The sequence below is a fragment of the Populus euphratica genome, unplaced genomic scaffold, assembly GCF_000495115.2.
Source record: "Populus euphratica unplaced genomic scaffold, PopEup_1.0 scaffold54.1, whole genome shotgun sequence".
Classification (NCBI taxonomy): domain Eukaryota; kingdom Viridiplantae; phylum Streptophyta; class Magnoliopsida; order Malpighiales; family Salicaceae; genus Populus; species Populus euphratica.
In genome coordinates this window covers 743725-763385 of record NW_011499910.1, presented here as the reverse complement: position 1 = coordinate 763385, position 19661 = coordinate 743725, and the positions used below count along the sequence as shown (strand labels likewise).

Here is a 19661-nt window from a genome sequence, read left to right as displayed (position 1 = left end):
CCTAGGGTTTAATAGTAATTGAAATTACAACTCGATACTTGTTGTAGATTACATTTTCATGTTAGTCCCTCGAATGAGTGGAAATTGCAAAATGACTGGTTATTTGCTTTTCTTTGTTGCCCTTGACATATTTTAATATTAGATTTAACTAATAGTTTTATTAAGTACGATAACTATAGATTTGGGTTTCTGAGTTTATTTTCATATTAATATCTTGATTCTTGAGTTTATTTCTGTCCTGAATGGCAGAAAAAAGAAAACAGAGAGAGCTATTTTCTAAAAGAGATTGAAGGATAAAATTGTAATTCTGACTACATGCGAAAAAAATCGGTGTGGAGATGATAATTTCTAGCGTGCTCGTAACATTTTCCGGTATACATAACAGACAAACAACACACCTCACTGCCCCCTTCAAATTTCCACTTCTCTGCCTCCGCCACCGCCACCTGCTCCTCCTCCTCCTGCATTGTTAACGGAAAGCAGAAAACAGAGCAAAAAACCTCAATCATTCTAAATAATCAAACTCCCAAACCACTGTTAATCCAATCTTCTCTTGTTAAATCTGCTACTGACTTCTTAAACGATGCAGCAGCAACAGCAGACAGGGGACGGCATCCCCGATCTGGCGCAACTCCAGTCCACCATGCACACCATTGAGCTCGCCTGCTCTTCTATCCAGGTCCTCTCCTTTTTTCATTCTCCTGTTCACTGAGAATCTGCAAGAAAATAGCACCTCAAATCAAAACAACGCTGTCGTTTCAAAAACTTAATACAAGGATTTTTTTAAGAAGAAATAGAAATAGGTTTAATCAGGTTTTTGTTTAATATCTGACTGAACGCTGTCGTTTTTAGTAATATGTATCAAAAACTTAACCGGCGATTAACACTAGTTGTTGTTGATGTCAATCGGTGATTTTAATCTAATAGTAACGGTTTCTATTTGAATTATTTGTTGTAAGGCATTTGCATATGGCGTTTGTTAACTGTTTACCTTGTATGTATACGGCAGATGCATATAAATCCAGCGGCAGCTGAGGCGACCATTCTGTCGCTAAATCAGTCGCCTCAGCCTTATAAGGCATGTCAATTTATTCTTGGTAAGTGTGCTGCAGTAGTTGTCGTTTTTTATCTTGTTGATGGTTTTGGAAGGTATATGAATGGATGATTGGTATTATTAGAGTTTCTATACGAAAATCAGATGTGATGTTCTTGATGATTTTAACTTCTATGTGTCAGAGAATTCTCAAATGGGAATGGCAAAGTTTCAAGCGGCTGCTGCGATTCGCGATGCAGCTATTAGGGAATGGAGTCTCCTTACGAGTGATGACAAGAGAAGCTTGATAAGGTAATTCTGCGATATTGAAAAGTTATGTGACTTGGTTGAATTTTCTTTCTGCGATATTACAAACTTATGTGGTATTGGTTTTATTTTCTTTTAGATATTAAGTCTGTGGATGCATGTGTTAATACGTGATTGTAATTTTTCCGGTGCACACTACACTTTTTATTTGGAAATTTTGATATAGCTTGGCTTGCTTACATGAGTATTTTATCCTTGGTCATTGATCATGGTTTTGATGAGCGTGTTGTGCTTGCAGTTTCTGTTTGTGCTATGTTATGCAACATGCTGGGTCGCCAGAGGGCTATGTCCTAGCAAAGGTTTCTTCTGTGGCTGCTCAATTGATGAAAAGGGGCTGGTAAAGTTGCATGCTTTCATCTTTAAATGCTGAATAGAAATATGTAATGTGTTCAGGTGGGCACTTAAGTGGCAACAAGTGTATTTTACTTGTGATATTGATGCTCCATGTTTCATAATCATAGACCATGAGAATTGTCATGGAAAGTTCATGTGCCATGGAATGCTATGCATTAACAGTGTGGTTTGGGTGGTAGTTTTATTGTTTGTAGGGCAATCTGCTCTATCTTGCCTGTGATATTACTGCCTCACATTGACGTGGGCAATAACCTGGACAAATATTGAAGATGGCATGGCTTCTTCGTGAGCGATGTGGTACATGAAATATAAAATTTGTGATTTTCAGACGTTTTTACCAACCAGTCTCAGTAACGTAGCAGAGCAATATAAAATTATCTATGTTTGTCTTGAATGAACGCAGATCCAATCAATGTGAGTGGATAATTAGCCTTTGGCAGGGTAATGGCACATATGTCCATTTGCCAATTATTTTTGAAAAATAAAACAAAGATGGTGGAGGAATCCACTGTCTGGGAGTAGTACTTGGTTTTGGAGAATAGTGAACCATTCTTATTATCTTAATGATGGGTGAGGTGGTGGATGTGTTAGCAGAAATCATGGTTAAGGTGATAGTGAAAGTAATGATGTTTAATTGTACTTACTGATGATTCCGGTGATGTGGTGGATGTGGCAGCAGCAATTATGTTTAAGGTGATAGTGAAAGTAATGGTGTTAATTTGTACTTACTGAAGAAGGATGGATGATATGTCAAAGCAGAATTCAAATTTTACTTCCATAAAGAGCGTGTTTTTGAAGATGCTTAAAATTTGAGGCTGAGCAATATTTAAAAGATGGCTTCTGCTAGTTCCATATTACTCATTTCTAGGACAAGTGTTGTGGTCAGTCATTATGGTTTGGTGTTGGTAGCTTTCATTTCTAGTTTTACTGAGATTTTAGCACTGTTGAAATTTTATTTCTAGTGTTGTACTTCAGTGATGTTGTGATTTATAAATGAATTTCTTACAAGTTTTGAAGTATTAATCTCATCTATTATTATGATACTAGATCACTTGTGTGACTTATTGCAAGCTTTTACTTGGGTTGTAACTGTTCTTTTCCTTGTTAGTGCTTGGTGCTAGTTTGATGTGGATTTGAAGAAAATTTTGTGAAGCTTAGGTTTAACAGGTCCCTAATATAGTGAAGCGCATGTAAAGAATTTTGCCAATTTATGTTGTGAGGAGTTGATGGTCTCTATTAATTTATCATTATTTTCATTTTGATTGTGGACAAGTTAATATCTTGGGAGTAATGATGGAAAATAATTTGTATATAGGATCGATTTTACAGCTGCTGAGAAGGAGACCTTTTTTTATCAGGTATTGCAGCTGTTTAATATTCTTCTCTTGAAAACTTGTTTAGTATTGCATGCTTCATTTTGGTCAGCCTTGCCCGACTATTTTTTCCTTGCTGGTTTGAGGAAATACTCATTGTTGCTTTACACCTCTCTTTGTGTCAACAAGATTTTTCCTTTTTTCACAGAAATAACCTGCTCTTTGTATTGAACATCATCTCAAAATGTTCGGTGCATTTGTACAGATGAGAAATTTTATATTCTGAAGGCATCTGATTTTTCTTATTTGTCATTGAACTGTAACATTACTGAAATTCATCTCCTATCTCCTACAGTGTAATATTATACTGGATTGTTCTGCTTTTAATTAACAATAAGATAAGTAAGGGTTGTCTCTTTGGGCTTATGAAATGATGAGTTCCCATTGGTGACTGTCAAATTTGCAATCGGTTAATTAATTAGCAACTGAACTCAACAGAAGAGGAAATGCATGGTTCATGGACACATTAAATCTGTTATTCATATCATATTAAAATTAAAGGAGGATACCTTTTCTGACCATCTCCATTGCCCATATACCAGCATAAGCCATTCATTGATTCACCCTAGATATTAGCAAAACCAATGTTTTCTTTTGCTTTTATCTTTATGCTTTTAATCATTTTGAACTGTGAACAGTATTACTTTTTGTGATGTTGAAATTTTCTTCTGTGGCATACCAGTTGTTGCAAGCACACCCACTCCAGCATGCAGATACACATGTAAATTGAGTGCATGCTTGTCTAACAATTTTTCACCTGCAGATAAACCAGGCTATTCTTGGCATTCATGGTGTAGATGTGCAGTTCTCTGGAGTCAATTTTCTAGAATCTTTGGTATATACTTTACTCAAGTTATTTCATTTTATGAGCATGTTGTTTCTGACTGGAATCTACGTTATTTTATAAACATGTTGCTAAAATATGGGACTAATGATTCCACCATTGCAGGTATCAGAATTCTCACCTTCTACTTCAACTGCCATGGGCCTTCCCAGGGAATTTCATGAGCAATGCTGTATGTTGTTAGAAAAAGACTATGTCAAGGTTCTCCCTATCCTGCTTAATTCTATGATATTCTTCTATCTATTAACTGTGGAGTTTTCCCTGATGCAATGATATTTGTGCATAGGATTCTTTCTTATTACTGTCTTCCTTGTTCAGACATATTTAAGTGTTGTTTTGCTACCTTTTGAATCATAGACATTCTATTGCTGGGCACAAAATGCTGCTGCAAGTGTCACAAGGAGAATAACTGACTCCAATACTGAAGTACCCGAGGTTAAGGTTTGTACTGCAGCACTGCGTCTCATGCTTCAAATCCTGAACTGGGATTTCCGGTACAACACAACTGGCACAAAAGGTGGAAGAAATGCCTTTTTACCTGGAGTTAGAGGTCACGGTTCACCCAAGAAGTCTGACTGCACCATAGTGCAGGTAACAAATTTATTATCTTAAAGTTTCCATCGTTAGTGATGTTTTGTTTTGTTCTTGTTTATATTATAGAAAAACTTGGGTGCAAAGCTCATGCTTTGAATCTATCATTAGGGTTATATCTATTAAGATCACATTTAATTGATTCATTGATTGTCAATCTATACTTGTAGCCAGGTCCTGCATGGCGTGATGTTCTGATTTCAAGTGGCCATGTTGGGTGGCTCCTGGGTTTATATGCAACTCTAAGGGAGAAGTTTTCTCGTGGTGGCTACTGGCTTGATTGTCCTCTTGCAGTCTCTGCTCGAAAACTTATCATACAGTTCTGCTCCTTGACAGGAACTATATTCCTTTCTGGTTAGTATTATTTCTCTTAACTTTACCTTTTTTATTAGATGATTTCATTCTATGATGCTAATAATCTCTTGATGTTTGCTTTGGTTTAATTAGTAACTATGAGGTTCCTATGCTAAAAATGGTAAGCATATTGCTAATTGTTGAGTTTTTTCTTTAGTTACTGTTCTTACCAAAGAACTTGTTAACAAGAGGTTTGAGATGGAAATTTTGATGCATGCCTTTTCCTCTTACTCCAAATAAAGCTAATTCCTCTGGTCTGTCCAGATAACTACCTCTATTCAACATTCACAATACTTCTTGAGCCAATGAACACGGAAATTTTCAATTGAAATGAAGCTCCAGCCCCATAAGCGACCTCTATCCCAAAATTGTACTCCCTTGAACTTTAAATAGATTCTCCCTCTTTGTTGACACAGAAGCAGATTCCCATGCCCGTAGCTGCTCTAACATTGCATGTAAATCCAAAGTTTAAATGGATTTCTAAAACTTTTAGATTGTCTACTAGTGTTATCTTTAGTTTTGGAAATGAAACAATAGATTGGTGATTATGATAATTGTTTCTGTAGTTGGGTTATTTCAACTATGAAAGATGGACTTAGTTGGAAATTTTTTCAATGATGGTAACGGGAATTATTATTAGAAGAGTATTGAAATTAGATTGAGAAAAAAATTGGAGTTTATTTATGAGATTGGATGGGGTAAAAGCTACAAACTTTTTCACAGTTGCATATGTGTGCAATACCAGCATTGACTCCTGGACTGTCAGAACAAATAAAATTGCTTGCACATTCAATTTTTTTATTTTATTTTTCAACACCTTGAAATTTTTTATCGGAGAGCAACTCTTTGCTCTTTCCTTCTGAGGAATGGACTGATCCATTAATAGACTTGCTAAGTATTCTGTTCAATAGTGCAGATGATGGACAAATGCAAGAGCATCATTTGCTACAACTGCTTTCTGGGATAATTCAGTGGATTGATCCTCCTGATGCCGTTTCACAAGCAATTGAAGATGGGAAAAGTGAAAGGTCATATTCCTACATATTATACACTTTCAATCACCTGTTTTGCTTCCTGCAAAGTGTCATTTATTCTGTTTGTTTCAGTGAGTTGCTTGATGGATGCCGTGCACTTTTATCTATTGCAACTGTCACAAACCCTATTGTGTTAGACAATCTGTTAAAATCCATAAGGTCAGTGTGAGAATTATATCCTGTATTAGCACTTCCTCTTTTTAGATCTCTTTTGAATTGGAGATATGCTATTTCTGCTTTGTGTTTTGTATATTTGGCAAGCAATGCATCATGCCATATAGTCTTTAAATAATTGATTTTTTTTGGCTTGATGTTCAGGCCCTTTGGCACTCTTGCCTTTTTATCCACCTTGATGTGTCAAGTTATCAAAGTCCTTTTGACTAAAAACTGTGAGGAGGGGACATGGAGCTGGGAGGCACGTGATATCCTGCTAGATACCTGGACCACCTTGCTTGTGGTATATACGTGTTAGTTTGTTCTTGTGAAATTATGTGTGATTAAAGGGTCACCTTTGTCATTCATTAATTCATTCATCATTGCTTTATTGATAATTGCATGTTTAGGTTTGTTATGGTTCCAAATTTTATGTATAGTTTGCTTTTGCTCGCTGTGGTTACTTCTGTTTTTTAGCATAAGGTATTTTTATCTTTGTAAAATTGTTTGTACTTGCCATCAGATTTAGCATTAGTCTTGTCTTGTTATTCTTCTTAGGATAGTACTGGTGGGACAGAGTTGCTTCCACCTGAAGGGATCAATGCTGCAGCCAACCTTTTTGCCTTGATTGTAGACTCTGAGCTAAGAGGTAAGAATTGAGCTTTTTAATGATTGTCTTACTGATTTATTGACTTTTTGATTCATTCATCTTTTTTAGAACTGGTTTAAATAACTATCTTTGCCTGCACAGTGGCATCTACATTGGCTATGAGTGATGATGATGATGATGATGACCTTTATTACCTTCAAGCATCTATTACTGGTATGGGAAAAGGTTTCTAAATTTTAAGTGTGTGGATTCACTTTAAATTATCCATCATTTTGGTTACTATTGAAATGCTTGTTTTATATTTTTCATTTTCGCCCTTGATTGATGCCCCCCTGTATTTGTTACATGTCATACAGCCATGGATGAGAGGTTAAATTCTTATGCATTTATTGCAAGAGCAGCAATTGATGTTGCAATTCCTTTGCTTACGAGGCTGTTTTCGGAGCGCTTTGCCACATTGCATCAGGTACTCTTTATTATTATCTTTGAAGAATATTTTTCACGGAACCTTTTTTTTTTGTGCATCATTGGGAGGAATGATGAGTTTCTTTTGAACTTATCATTTTACATTAGCCATCACTTATTTGCATTGTACTCAACTAGTCCATTTACGGATTGAATGTTTCTGATAGATCACCAGAACTTGGACTTGTAAAACATTGGAATCTTTAACCCAGGCGTATACTGACTGATTTTTGTTCTTTCAAAGCTTGTCAGGATTTGATAAAATGAAACTGCATCAATTTATTTGTCAATACAATGTATTTTTCTTCATCAAGTTATAATTGGCTGATTTCTTTGATTTGAGATTTAGAAATGAAAATTGAAACTTTTTTAGCATGTAGCACTGAAAAATATTTTCAGAGGCAGGACATACAGTAAAAAGAGCAATAATTTCTTCTTTAGTTATTATTGATGTTTGCTTACATCTCATGTTCTCTATTTTGTAGGGCAGGGGTATTGTTGATCCAACTCCAACTTTGGAGGAACTTTACTCGTTGTTGTTAATAACTGGGCATGTACTTGCAGATGAAGGAGAGGGAGAAACACCCCTGGTACTTGGTTACCTGTGCTTAGTTCTAGGCTTTGTTTAGCATATATGAGTAATATGATGCTTCACATCTAGCATGTTTTTTCCCCTTAAATACTCTGAAGTTTACATAAAGGTGCTTGCATTCCCAACATGGATCTCATTTTGCATTATCTTCTTACTTCCTTGTCCTGATTGCTTATTTTAAGAGATGAGAGATTGCTATACTATGTCTAATCTGTAACCTTTGATTAAGTAAACTTTTGATGAGAAAATAAATACATGAATTAACATAATAAGCTAGTATGAATTTTCCAATATGAGCTTCATTCTTCTAAAGCTAAAATATGGGATGAGGCTCCTTGGGTCCCAATCAAAAGATATTCAATCATGTAAGTGTGCCATTTTCTATTTTGATATGGAAAGATATCACTGTTTACTTTTTTAAGAGAGAAGTGCCATCGGATATCTCTTTTCTTTTCTTATGCTCTTTATTTATAAGGATATTTGTTTCAGTATCACAACTTTTTAAGTAAAATAGTTTCCAGGTCACTTTTGAAATATTGTCTCATTAGTTGGTATGCTAGACTTGTTAAAGTTGCTTGTATTACAAACCAATCTTGTGACTTAACATTCTAATAATGGGGCATATATTGTTTTGTGTTAATTAGGTGCCTAACACAATACAGACTCATTTTCTGGACACGGTGGAAGCAGATAAGCATCCTGTTGTGGTACTCTCCATGTAAGTTTTTTACTCTTCATTCATGAAAAAGTACTGGATATGTCAAATCTAAGTAGAATATGAGTTCAAAACTGTTCCTTCAAAAACTTCTGCAATTTTGGTTTGCAAGAAGGAAACTAAGGGAAGAAGAGGAAGAGGAACTGCTTACTGTTGCCTGAATGCATGCCCTGTTGCTTATTTTACAAATTTCTTGCTAAATCTTTTCCTCTCTGCTATTGAATCATGCAACACATTCACTGTTTCGCTTAATGCAGTTCAATCATAAATTTTTCCCAGCAAAGTTTAGATCCAGAAATGAGAGCTTCAGTTTTCAGTCCCCGGCTCATGGAGGTAGTGAGGTTCATTTTGTCTGAAGTTACTTTCAGATTTCTGTTTTTTGGACTTTAGATCCTTTATGCATTATCGTTATAGGTATGAATGCATTGTACTGCTTTCTGAATGTTACAGTTAGTTGTAGTAAAGATCTGTCTGTAATGATGTATGAATTGTAGTCATGAGAACTTAAAGAGTGGTATTTTTAAGGTGCAAGATGCATGGACTCCTTGAGTTGTTTTTGGCAAACTATGTCTGTTTCTAGCTTTGTCAACTTCGGCATGTTCCTATTATCTGGTCAGCATACATTTTTAACTATAGGCATTTAGTTGGCCTGTGCCCTCTATGCCTTTTTTGTTTATAACAAAGATCAGATTGTTGTGCTTCACTGCTTTGATACCCTGGTTTCTTAATTGACACAGAGTATAGCGAAGATAAAACTAGGGTTCTTAAGCCCTAAGGTTACAAGCTAAACTATAGAGAAATCTAGAGAAAATTCTCTTGTATCTTTATTGAATATGAATAATAGTTTTGATCTCCATAAAATAAACTAGACATCTCTATTTATTTTAGTACTAAAATCCTTTGTAGGAAATGATTCCTAATTAAAACTTTCCTAACTAATATAATCCATCTAGCATTAGGATTTCTAAATAATAAAATACTAGTTAAATTAGAAATCCTAAGCTAAGTAGGAAATAAATAATTAAAATCCAAAATTAATGAAGAAAATAATTAAAATAGGAAAACATTAACTTCAGGCTTTATGTCAATTGTTTTCGGGTTTCTTTGTAGACTTCTTTTCAGACTTGGTCTTGTCAATATAGTCCATAAACTCATGAGATAATTGTTTTTTGTCAATGAAAAAAACTCGTACTCGATTTATCTGTCAGAAATTGAACGTTTCCACTCCAAATGTACAGATACTTCAAATATATTATTGTAGCTAGCTTACTTTCAAAGTAGCATGTTTTTGACATGTGAACTTCAAAATTTAATTTGTAGTGCATGTATAATAAGGAAAAATCAATATTTAATATTATACTTTCTATTCCTATGAAGTCCACTTGTAGATTCTTCCCACATTTTTCTACTTCAGACTTGAGCTCATCATCATCTATGTCCAATACTTCAACCGTTGTATTTAAAGGAATCCCAAAATAATCTTTCATAGTATCTCTATAAGACTTGTCTCTATGTCCTTGTTTGCATGATCATCATCATTTAATCCTTCTTCATCATCTCCATCAAATATGCATAAAACATCCTCACCATTAATCATGTTAATCAATTTATGTCTTTCGGGTTGTAGTTGTTTGTCTTGATTTGATAAGGTCCTATGGCCTTCATTAATTTAATCTTCACCAACACCCTTCACATAGACAAGTGGTTGTGTAGATAGAATTTTAGGAATAGGTCTAAGGTAAGGTTGGCCTCGAGTTAAGTCTCCAAACGCATTCCTCTCTTCTTTAAATTCCTGTTTATGCTTCCTATAAGCCAAAATAGATATTCTTCATCATATGAATACCCGTAGTCATATTGACCATGAGGATTTGCACGGACTCGTTCAATGACAAAACAAGCATCATCCCCGACACATGCCTCTTTTGTTACTCAGTTCATGTTTGCATGCAACCCTAGTGCCTCAAGCTTAGTTGTAAGGTCATCAACTCTAGTATTAACGTCGTCAAGCCTAGTTTGCATTTACCCCTCTGAAGCTGCGATCACTATTGAATGGTGATATAGTTGATTCTAAACAACTTGCATCACTTGATCACCGTCACAAAGATGTTTGCCACCAGCTACTCTACGATTCTCTTCACGGTTCGCTATCGATCTGTATGTTGACCCTCTTTGATACCACCTGAAGGGGGGTATAGCAAAGATAAAATTACGGTTTTCAAGCCCTAAGGTTACAGACCAAACTGAAGAGAAATCTAGAGAAAATTCTGACATCTTTATTGAATATGAATAATAGTCTTGATTTTATAAAATAAACTAGACATCTCTATTTATATTAGTACTAAAATCTTTTATGGGAAATGATTTCTAATTAAAACTTATCTAATTAATAGAATCCATCTAGTACCAGGATTTCTAAATAGTAAAATATTAGTTAAATTAAAAGTCCTAAGTTAAGTAGGAAAAAATAATTTAAATTCAAAATTAACTAGGAAAATAATTAAAATAGAAAAACAATAACTTCATGCTCTATATCAGATGTTATCAAGTTTTTTTGTGGACTTCTTCTCAGGCTTGGTCGTATCAATATGGTCCATGAATTCCTGGGATAATTGCTCCGCATCACTTATTATCCTAATAGTTTTTTGATTGTGCATCTTATAACGAGTAGATGTGAGCAAACTTTTACTTTCTATAATTGTCTCCCACCATCATGAGATAGGATTAACTATTTTAGCTAATATTTTGTGTAGGCTGTTATATGGTTTCTTGCAAGATGGTCTCGTACATATCTATTGTCAAAAGAAATTAGAGACAGCACCCTCAATTCAGGGTATCCGCAGCAGCAGCAGCAACACTCCAGAAAAGCTTTGGTCAGCTTTTTTGGTGAAACTTATCAGGGAAAATTTGTGCTTGACATTATTGTTCGTATCTCAGTGACAACTCTCTTGTCTTATCCTGGGGAGAAGGATTTGCAGGTACAAGTTATGGGAATTTTATGGTTTGACATTTATGTGGTTTGACATTTGTTCTTGTTCTACATTCCTTGATCTTAACTCCCTTGCATTTATTTATTTTTTCTCAACTTCCACAATCTACAATCTAACAGCGTAGCCATTTTTCCATCTCCTATGCTTGAGTAGTTGCCAAGCCAAGCTTCATCATTGGATACTTGTTTCCAAGTTATTACAAACTGGACATAGTGTATTGTCTGTTGTTTATTTGGTACTTCTTATCTCTAGAAATACAATTTGGTATCCAAATCATAGATTGAACTTTTTTTTTGGTGATTGTATTCAAATTATGTTTTGCTCCATGAAGACATTGTTGACTTTTTCTTAGTGTACTTGCCAAACTGATCTGTATATGGCTTCTGATTCTGCGAACAAAATCCTACATCCACAACTTAGGGCACACTCATACGCACTCAGATTCTTGTAAATTGTTATATTTTATCTAATGCAGAAATTGTTGTGCTCAAAATAATAATTCAAATAATGATTATATAATTTGAGATATTCTTAGTTGATTTCTGCTTAAGAGTTCTTGAATTCATTGTCTTTTTATAACTACACATTGGGATTAGGAAAGAGCATAGAAGGCCGTTGAGTTATATTTTCTCATAATCTTCTTAGAATAAAACTGGCAATATTTGTAAAGGTTTTGAACTCTGGATGAATTCATCCTAGCTAATGTAAACTTATCTAGTAGAAATCCTTATTTCCATTTCCATCCTTTTGGTTACCTGAAGAATCACATTGACATATTAATAGCATCAGGAACCTCCCCCCTGTAGTTTCAGCCCTTTGATCATCCATGGGCCATGTTAGGTGTGCTGCTCCTTAATAATGCTCTTTGTTCACATGCAACAGGAGTTAACTTGCTCCAAACTACTCCATGCTCTTGTTCGGCAAAAAAATATTTGTGGTCAACTTGTTCAACTGGTAAGTGACATGTGTTTACAATATTTTGACTGGCTTAAATATCAATATCGATCATAGTGGTCTCTTTTATTGATATTCAACCTCGTAACTATAGGCTGGCTACCTTCATACATTTTTCTGGCTGCATTTTTTCCTTTTTTAGTATCATCAATGAATCATGATAAATGATCAGAAAGGTACTTATATCGATAATATGACATTCTTTTGGAAATCTTGAAGTAAATTCCTGAATAACTTTATGGTAGAATAGGATGAAATGTAATGGAGGTTTTGTTTTTTTTAATTTCTAACGGCATTTAATTACTGTTATTTGATCCCTTTCATTTTAAAAAATAATTTTATAGGACTCATGGCGTGAACTAGCAAATGCATTTGCTAATGAACAAACTTTTTTCGTGTTAAATTCTTCTAATCAGGTGAGTTTCAAATGTTGTCATCTGTTATTATATTCTTGTTGTCTCCATTTTTAACTATAAGTTATTTTTCTTGTTTAGCTTTCACTGGCTCAAATACTGGTTCTTTCTGCTTCTGGAATGGGTAATTCAGGAGCTTCAAATCAGTGAGTCTTCTGCATATTTATTTATTTATTTATTTATTTTTTATTATTATTATTATTTTCTGATGTCTGCGTATCCTTTTATTAAAGATATGTAAGGAACCTTATGGGTCATATGACAAAGTATCTGGTGGAACTATCTAACAAGAGGGACCTCAAAAATGTTGCTCAACAACCAGATGTCATCCTACAAGTAAACATTGAGTCTTTCTGTTCACTAATTTTTTTATTTTTTTTTACTAGAAGGATAATCATTTTCTGATAACATTAGGTGAGTTGCTTGTTGGAGCGACTACGTGGAGCTGCCAGTGCCTCTGAACCTCGAACACAGAGAGCTCTTTATGAGATGGGACTCTCTGTGATGAACCCGATTTTGGTTCTTCTTGAAGTGTACAAACATGAGGTACCATAACATATCAGTCTAATGACTGCGTATTCTCTTCCAAAAGCTCAAATCGAAAACACATTTTTATGTCTCCTAGTATCCAATTCCTAGTTTCACCTCCTTAAATACCTTAAACTTTATTTTCTTGAAGTGCAGAATTTTTGGGGAAAGACATTGATTGATTGACTGACTGTTCTGGCATCCCATCCTCAATGGGTCACAAACTTTGTTTAATGAATAGAGTACATTGTTTTCAAATTTGATTTACTTTTAAGGAACATGTTGCTTATTCCATTTTGGATTTCTTACATGATGTTCATTGTTACCTGTTGTAATTTCTTGGCACTAATCTCAGTTTATTTCTTAGTCTGCAGTTGTTTATCTGCTACTTAAACTTGTTGTTGATTTGGTGGATGGCCAAATTTCCTACCTGGAATCCCAAGAAACTGCTGTTGTTGTTGATTTCTGCATGCGTTTGCTTCAGCTTTACTCATCTCACAATATTGGCAAGGTACTTTTTGTGACTGCCTGGTGTCCGATTAAGGTTATTCATGCTAATCCAGAAAAAATAATGGTGGAAGAATCTCTTCCCCTTCCATCTTCATAGAAATGATTGTTTTCTTATAAAACTGCCATCAACTTGCCTCTTGACATCCAAGGCTGTGGTAGATCATTACTTTCATAGGATGCTTTTGGTTGGATTTGTGTATGAAAGATGTTCTCTGGCTTTGGCTGAAAGCTTTAGACCATGTTCATCTACATAAACAAATGGAACAACAATTTATTCTCATGCTCCTTTCTTTTTCTTTTTGGTTGGCTCTTTTCTGGCTTGGGCATGGCCCTTGTGCTGTTCCCATTAAATACTTAACATCTATGCTTTTATAAATCAAAGTTAAAGACAGAGTCAACTCATCCCTAATGCATACTTTTTTGCCATTTGCGCTTGGCCTATGGATCCGCTCCAAGTCCAACAATATTTATATTTGTGGACCTAACTTAGATAGCAATTTACCTACTCCAGGACAAGGACATGTAATGGGTTAAGTGTAAATCTTTGTGCTTTCATGATAATTTGCTAATTAATTAATAAAGGTGTTAGTGCTGTGCTATTTAAGATATTGTTGAAAATCTGCAATATAGAATAAGTGATCCACCTTTCATGACTTGATACCATAATGACGAAATTGTTCTTGATACTGCAACTGCAATTCAAACTTTGGAATGGATTTGATTCTTGGTAACAAAATTGACCCCCTGAAGAGATCTTGGAATTCCAACCTAAAAATGCTTGTAAATGCTAAAATTTGTAGCTTCTTTACTCTGTATGCTTTATTTTTTTGCTTACGTAAGAGAGGCTGAACTTAAGACTCTGCATGCCATGTCTCATAAAATCATTCATTTAGCTGAAATCTCCTATTTTCAAATTTAAAAGTAAACTATCTAGAGTTAGCTGGCATGTTTTTTTATTAATGCTTAACTGTGTTTTATGGGGTAACTCTCTGATCTACTGATATAATTTGTTCTGAATTCTTATACCCATCAATTGGTATATAATTCTGCCGCATGCTGCTTCTTATTCTTCTTTTTTTAATATCACATTCGTAATTCATTATGGATAAGATGCAATTTTTCTTTTCGATTACCCCCCAACTCCCTTCACTGTTTTGCAGATATCAGTGAGTCTTTCAAGTAGTTTGCTTAGTGAGGCAAAAACTGAGCAGTATAAAGATTTACGTGCTCTTCTTCAGCTTCTTTCAAGTCTTTGTTCAAAAGATCTGGTACCTTTTCTTCTTCATTTTTTTGATTGGGATGAAAATTTTGACCATTTCATAGCTTATTAAGAATTTATGAATATTTCAGGTTGACTTTTCATCAGATTCAGTTGAGACACCGGGGACAAATATATCTGAGGTAAGCTTGTCCAGCAGTTGGAGTATAAATATCATGTACTTGGTCTCACATGCATTGGTCTTGCAGGTGGTCTACTTCGGACTTCACATAGTTACCCCTCTGATCTCTTTGGAGTTGCTGAAGTACCCGAAGCTTTGCCATGATGTAAGAGTTTTATAGATCATGAGATATAAAGCTCCATTTTGATCATTGCTAACTTAAGATGGTCCATGACTGTGCAGTACTTCTCGCTACTGTCGCATTTGTTGGAGGTGTATCCCGAAACAGTTGCCCAACTGAACAATGAAGCTTTTGGCCATGTGCTTGGGACCCTTGATTTTGGTCTTCGCCATCAGGTAACTAATGATCCTCCTTTTCTTTTTCTTTTTCGTGCTCTGGATGTAGAACTAGGATGGAATAGAAAAGGGATACAAAACATAGGACCCAGGAGGCTAGACCCTTGAAATCCATAAGGGATACTTCTTGAAAACATAAGAAACTAACCTGTTGAATCTACAAGAACAACAGATTCTGAAACTCAACTTTATTCTATCAGAGAATATGTGTGCTTGCATAGGCACACCAAAGCCATAAATGTACTGAACTAAAAGTGGGAATAAAATGATAGTAAACATAAGTCCTTAGTGAAAAAAATAGTTGATTGCAATATTATGAATTACAAACAGAAAGCTTCCAAAAAAAATGACAACAATGCGCAGTTGATGAATCTAAAAATAACTTGAAAATAGCAATGCCTCCCCCCAGTTCTCCATTTGGGATAACAAGTGCTTGTTTTTGTTGCCTATTGTGCTCATATGTTGTCAAGTCCTTAACTTTAAAGAGTTTGGTGCATCTTGTTGGAATATGACACAAATTGGATTGGCATAGAACCTGAATGTAAGATAGACTTCATTACTCAGTTTTGCTCTACAATTGTGTTTGTGTGAATTTGCACAATATATCTTGTATGCATAGCCAACAAGTTTCTTACTAAATGATGACAAGGTATAGCCTCCACCCACCCACCTTTTGCACCAGGAAATTCTTTCTAAATCTTCAAAGCCATAACTTTTCCATTGGTGGTACAGGACACAGAAGTAGTTAATATGTGCCTGAGCGCTCTGAAAGCTCTTGCTTCCTACCACTATAAGGAGACAGGTGCTGGCAAAACAGGCTTGGGCTTACATGCCAGTGGTGTGGAAGATTCAAGTGGGAATATGCAGGAAGGCATTTTGAGTAGATTCCTTCAATTGTTAATGCAATTACTCCTTTTTGAGGATTACAGGTAATTGGCTTGCTTAATGTACAATGTTGAAGGGAAAAAGTAGTTTGTGTTGCATTTAATAAAAGAAATAGGTCAGGATCATCAACACTTGCAAAACATGTTTGACAATCATTTTACTTCCTTGCAATGCTTGATATCATAGTCTGAAGTTCTTCTGTTTGTGTTTCCAGTCCGGATCTGGTTGGTCCCGCAGCGGATGCTCTGTTTCCGTTGATTCTTTGTGAACAAGTTCTTTACCAGGTATTTTTCCCTAAGCTTGTATGTAACTTGGACACTTTGTTAATGTTCCATTTCGTTATGACACAAACAGCTATCACATTCCAGCAAGCATTACCACAATTATGTCTTTCAGTATTGAGTGGGTGGCATTTTCATTTTGTAGTCTCCTCCTTGTACTTGCTACAAATGAGTCTCTTATCTCGATAATACTTGAACTGTTTTCTCTTTAGTGGATGGAAAGGTTAGAAGGTGATTTTCTTGCTTATAATTATGAAATCCTGGATCAAATAGTCTTGACTTGGTGATATTACAGCAAGTCTTTACTTGTGATATTACAGCAAGAGTACTTTGTGATTGACTGCATCAGTAACTTTGGGGAAATAGCAGCTCATCTCTCTCTCTCAGAGGAGAGTGAATGTTGCAAAATTATCTCCACTCAAGATTCTCGATTGACTTCATTGGTAATTTTTGGGAAATAGCAGTTCATCTCGCATTCTCTCAGAGGAGAGTGAATAGACTGCATTGGTAACTTTTGGGATATAGCAGTTCATCTCTCATTCTCTCAGAGGAGAGTGAATAGACTGCCTTGGTAACTTTTGGGATATAGCAGTTCATCTCTCATTCTCTCAGAGGAGAGTGAATAGACTGCCTTGGTAACTTTTGGGATATAGCAGTTCATCTCTCATTCTCTCAGAGGAGAGTGAATGTTGCAAAATTATCTCCACTCAAGATTCTCCTTCAGGTGAACAATTTAATGGAAGGCAAAATCATAATCTCATCACTCCAAAATCTTTTAGATCCCCCTTTCCACCCTGTAACACTTGCAGACAAACACAGATTTATGTCTGGGGATGTCTGTGGTTGCAAGGAGAAGGAGAGAGACTACAACGAGTGTGCACATTTGCTTAAATGTTGTTGGAATGTCTGTCTAAAAATTTAGGAGTCGTTAACACATTTTCCTTAATGGTGGTGAAACTCGCAATGCATACACACGAACTTTTCATGAAATGTTAGTCAGACAACTCTTTATCTGTTAGTTAATATGGGGCATGTAATGACTGAAGGAGCTGGATAAGTACCTTCACATGGTAAATATTGCTTCTTTCTGATGGAAGGACATATTTGCAGGGGGCGTGTTTAGTTTGTAGAAGTCAAGTTTGCTAGTGTTTAAAATATTAAAATTTCATTGAATATTTCACAGAATGGTAATAGAACAATCATTAATTGCATCCTTTGCACCCCTTCCCCCAAAGATCAACCAAGTTTTGAATTGGCGAATTTGATTAATGCGTTATGAGGCATTTTTGGTTGCAGAAATTAGCCAATGAGCTCATAGAGAGGCAAACAAATCCAACATTGAGATCAAGGATGGCAAGTGCATTGCAGTCCCTCACAAGTGCCAATCAGCTTTCATCCACCCTAGATCGCATGAATTACCAAAGATTCAGGAAGAACATGAACAACTTTTTGATTGAAGTTCGTGGATTCCTGCGGACAATCTGAATTGTGGCCCTGCTCTGTAAATGTAAGCAAAGTATTTTGGTTTTCTTATTCTTTGCATTGTTTTCACATGAACTAGGTCTTGGAATCAGAAGGAAAATCCCAGTTTCAAGGTACAGTATAGTCAGTTTCTCGTTGTTAGCAGAGTGAAGTTAAAACTGTTTGTGATGAATGAAATTGAATTTGAAAACTTTGGTACAAGCACAAGGGAGTGAAAACGATGGTTTCTGAGTGAAAAGGCGCCTAGGCAGTTACACTTCCAGTTTTCTTACAGTTTCCCGCTGTTCCAAGATAATCCCCGATTGCATGAATAACTCAAAACTTGCCACTTTGTGCTAACACCAAGCTAGGAGGGCTACCTTGCATATCCTAGTTACAAGCACAAGAGCATGCATATGCAAGAAAATCAAAGTGCCCTTTGTCAATGCATGCATGCGTGCTAATATAGGCGTGCTAGAATGAGCATTGCGTCTGTATGCATAAACAAGTATCCGTTACATGATGATTAAGCAATGCCTTTTCCACATAAAGATCTATCTTTTGTGCTTTCAAAATCTATTTCCTTTAGGGCAAGTAAGTTGCTTTTCTAATTGTTTCTCACCTGAAAAGCATCTAGTTGATGTTTTTTTAGGTGATTTTGATAGTTTTAATATGCTAATGTTAAAATAAAAAAGAATATTTTGATGTATTTTCAATTGAATTATATTTTTCAGAAAGCTCATTCCACCACACTACCAAACACAGACACCTTTTCCATCGCTTTACCCTGATTGTCAAGCCATCGGATACTTTCATTGTGTTAGCCTCCGTCATGCAATCTTTAGTCTCCTCTGAGGTAAAAAGAAAACATATGATTGCAACTCTTATGGTAAAGGTAGTTACGAGGAGTTTTAGGAAAATATTGTCCTGAAAATCACTTTCTTTCGCTTTTTAATGTTCGGCGGCAACTTCAAGGAAAGCTGGTTGGGTAAACCATTTCCAGTCAGAAAAATTATCCTCAAAGAAAGAGTTTCAAGGAAAACATTTTTTTTAAACTTCAAAAAAAAGAAAAAATGTGTTAATTTTTTATTATATCAACTTTAATTGTTAATCTTTTAATTGTTATATGTTTTTTCAATTTGTTTTTAATTTTATCCTCGAAATTTTAATTTATATTAATTTTGATTTTAATTTTTATGTTAAATTGGATCATTGTTTTTTTATTATTTATTTTACTTAAAATAATTTATTATTTTTTTAATTTCATTTTTCTTTAACCTTTTCATCTTATAAGTTTTTGTTCTTTTAATAAATTTTTTAAAAAAAATTAAAAAATTATTTTTTACTAAAATATAAAAAAATAAATTATTTCAAGAAATTACTTGAAAAAAACATTTTCAAATTAGTAGTAGTTAAAATATTATACTATATATATATATATATATATATATATATATATAT

At 35.0% G+C, this 19661-nt stretch overlaps 1 protein-coding gene across 1 annotated transcript; it reads left to right on the top strand.

Annotated features, from left to right (window-relative positions):
• Positions 1 to 372: 372 nt before the first annotated feature.
• LOC105133870 (exportin-4 protein) lies at positions 373 to 18425 on the top strand. The gene is made up of 32 exons (XM_011038010.1): positions 373 to 679; positions 1010 to 1097; positions 1237 to 1345; positions 1599 to 1697; positions 3030 to 3072; positions 3851 to 3922; positions 4037 to 4132; positions 4289 to 4522; positions 4693 to 4876; positions 5793 to 5904; positions 5983 to 6069; positions 6229 to 6367; positions 6622 to 6712; positions 6815 to 6886; positions 7030 to 7139; positions 7624 to 7728; positions 8375 to 8448; positions 8703 to 8778; positions 11196 to 11420; positions 12315 to 12386; positions 12731 to 12802; positions 12881 to 12945; positions 13033 to 13135; positions 13214 to 13345; positions 13695 to 13838; positions 14998 to 15105; positions 15188 to 15238; positions 15305 to 15382; positions 15460 to 15573; positions 16306 to 16502; positions 16673 to 16742; positions 18036 to 18425. The coding sequence occupies exons 1-32, from the start codon at positions 584 to 586 to the stop codon at positions 18222 to 18224; spliced, it is 3507 nt and encodes a 1168-aa protein (XP_011036312.1). The 5' UTR covers positions 373 to 583; the 3' UTR covers positions 18225 to 18425.
• The last annotated feature ends 1236 nt before the right edge of the window (positions 18426 to 19661 follow it).

What these genes read in the sequence shown, in the direction of transcription:
- LOC105133870 (XM_011038010.1), top strand. Translation starts at nt 584, where the DNA reads ATGCAGCAGCAACAGCAGACAGGGGACGGCATCCCCGATCTGGCGCAA. An exon ending in GAAGATGGGAAAAGTGAAAG is followed by an intron (nt 5,905 to 5,982) that starts GTCATATTCCTA and finishes TGTTTGTTTCAG; the next exon opens with TGAGTTGCTTGATGGATGCC. An exon ending in TTGAAGTGTACAAACATGAG is followed by an intron (nt 13,346 to 13,694) that starts GTACCATAACAT and finishes TTTATTTCTTAG; the next exon opens with TCTGCAGTTGTTTATCTGCT.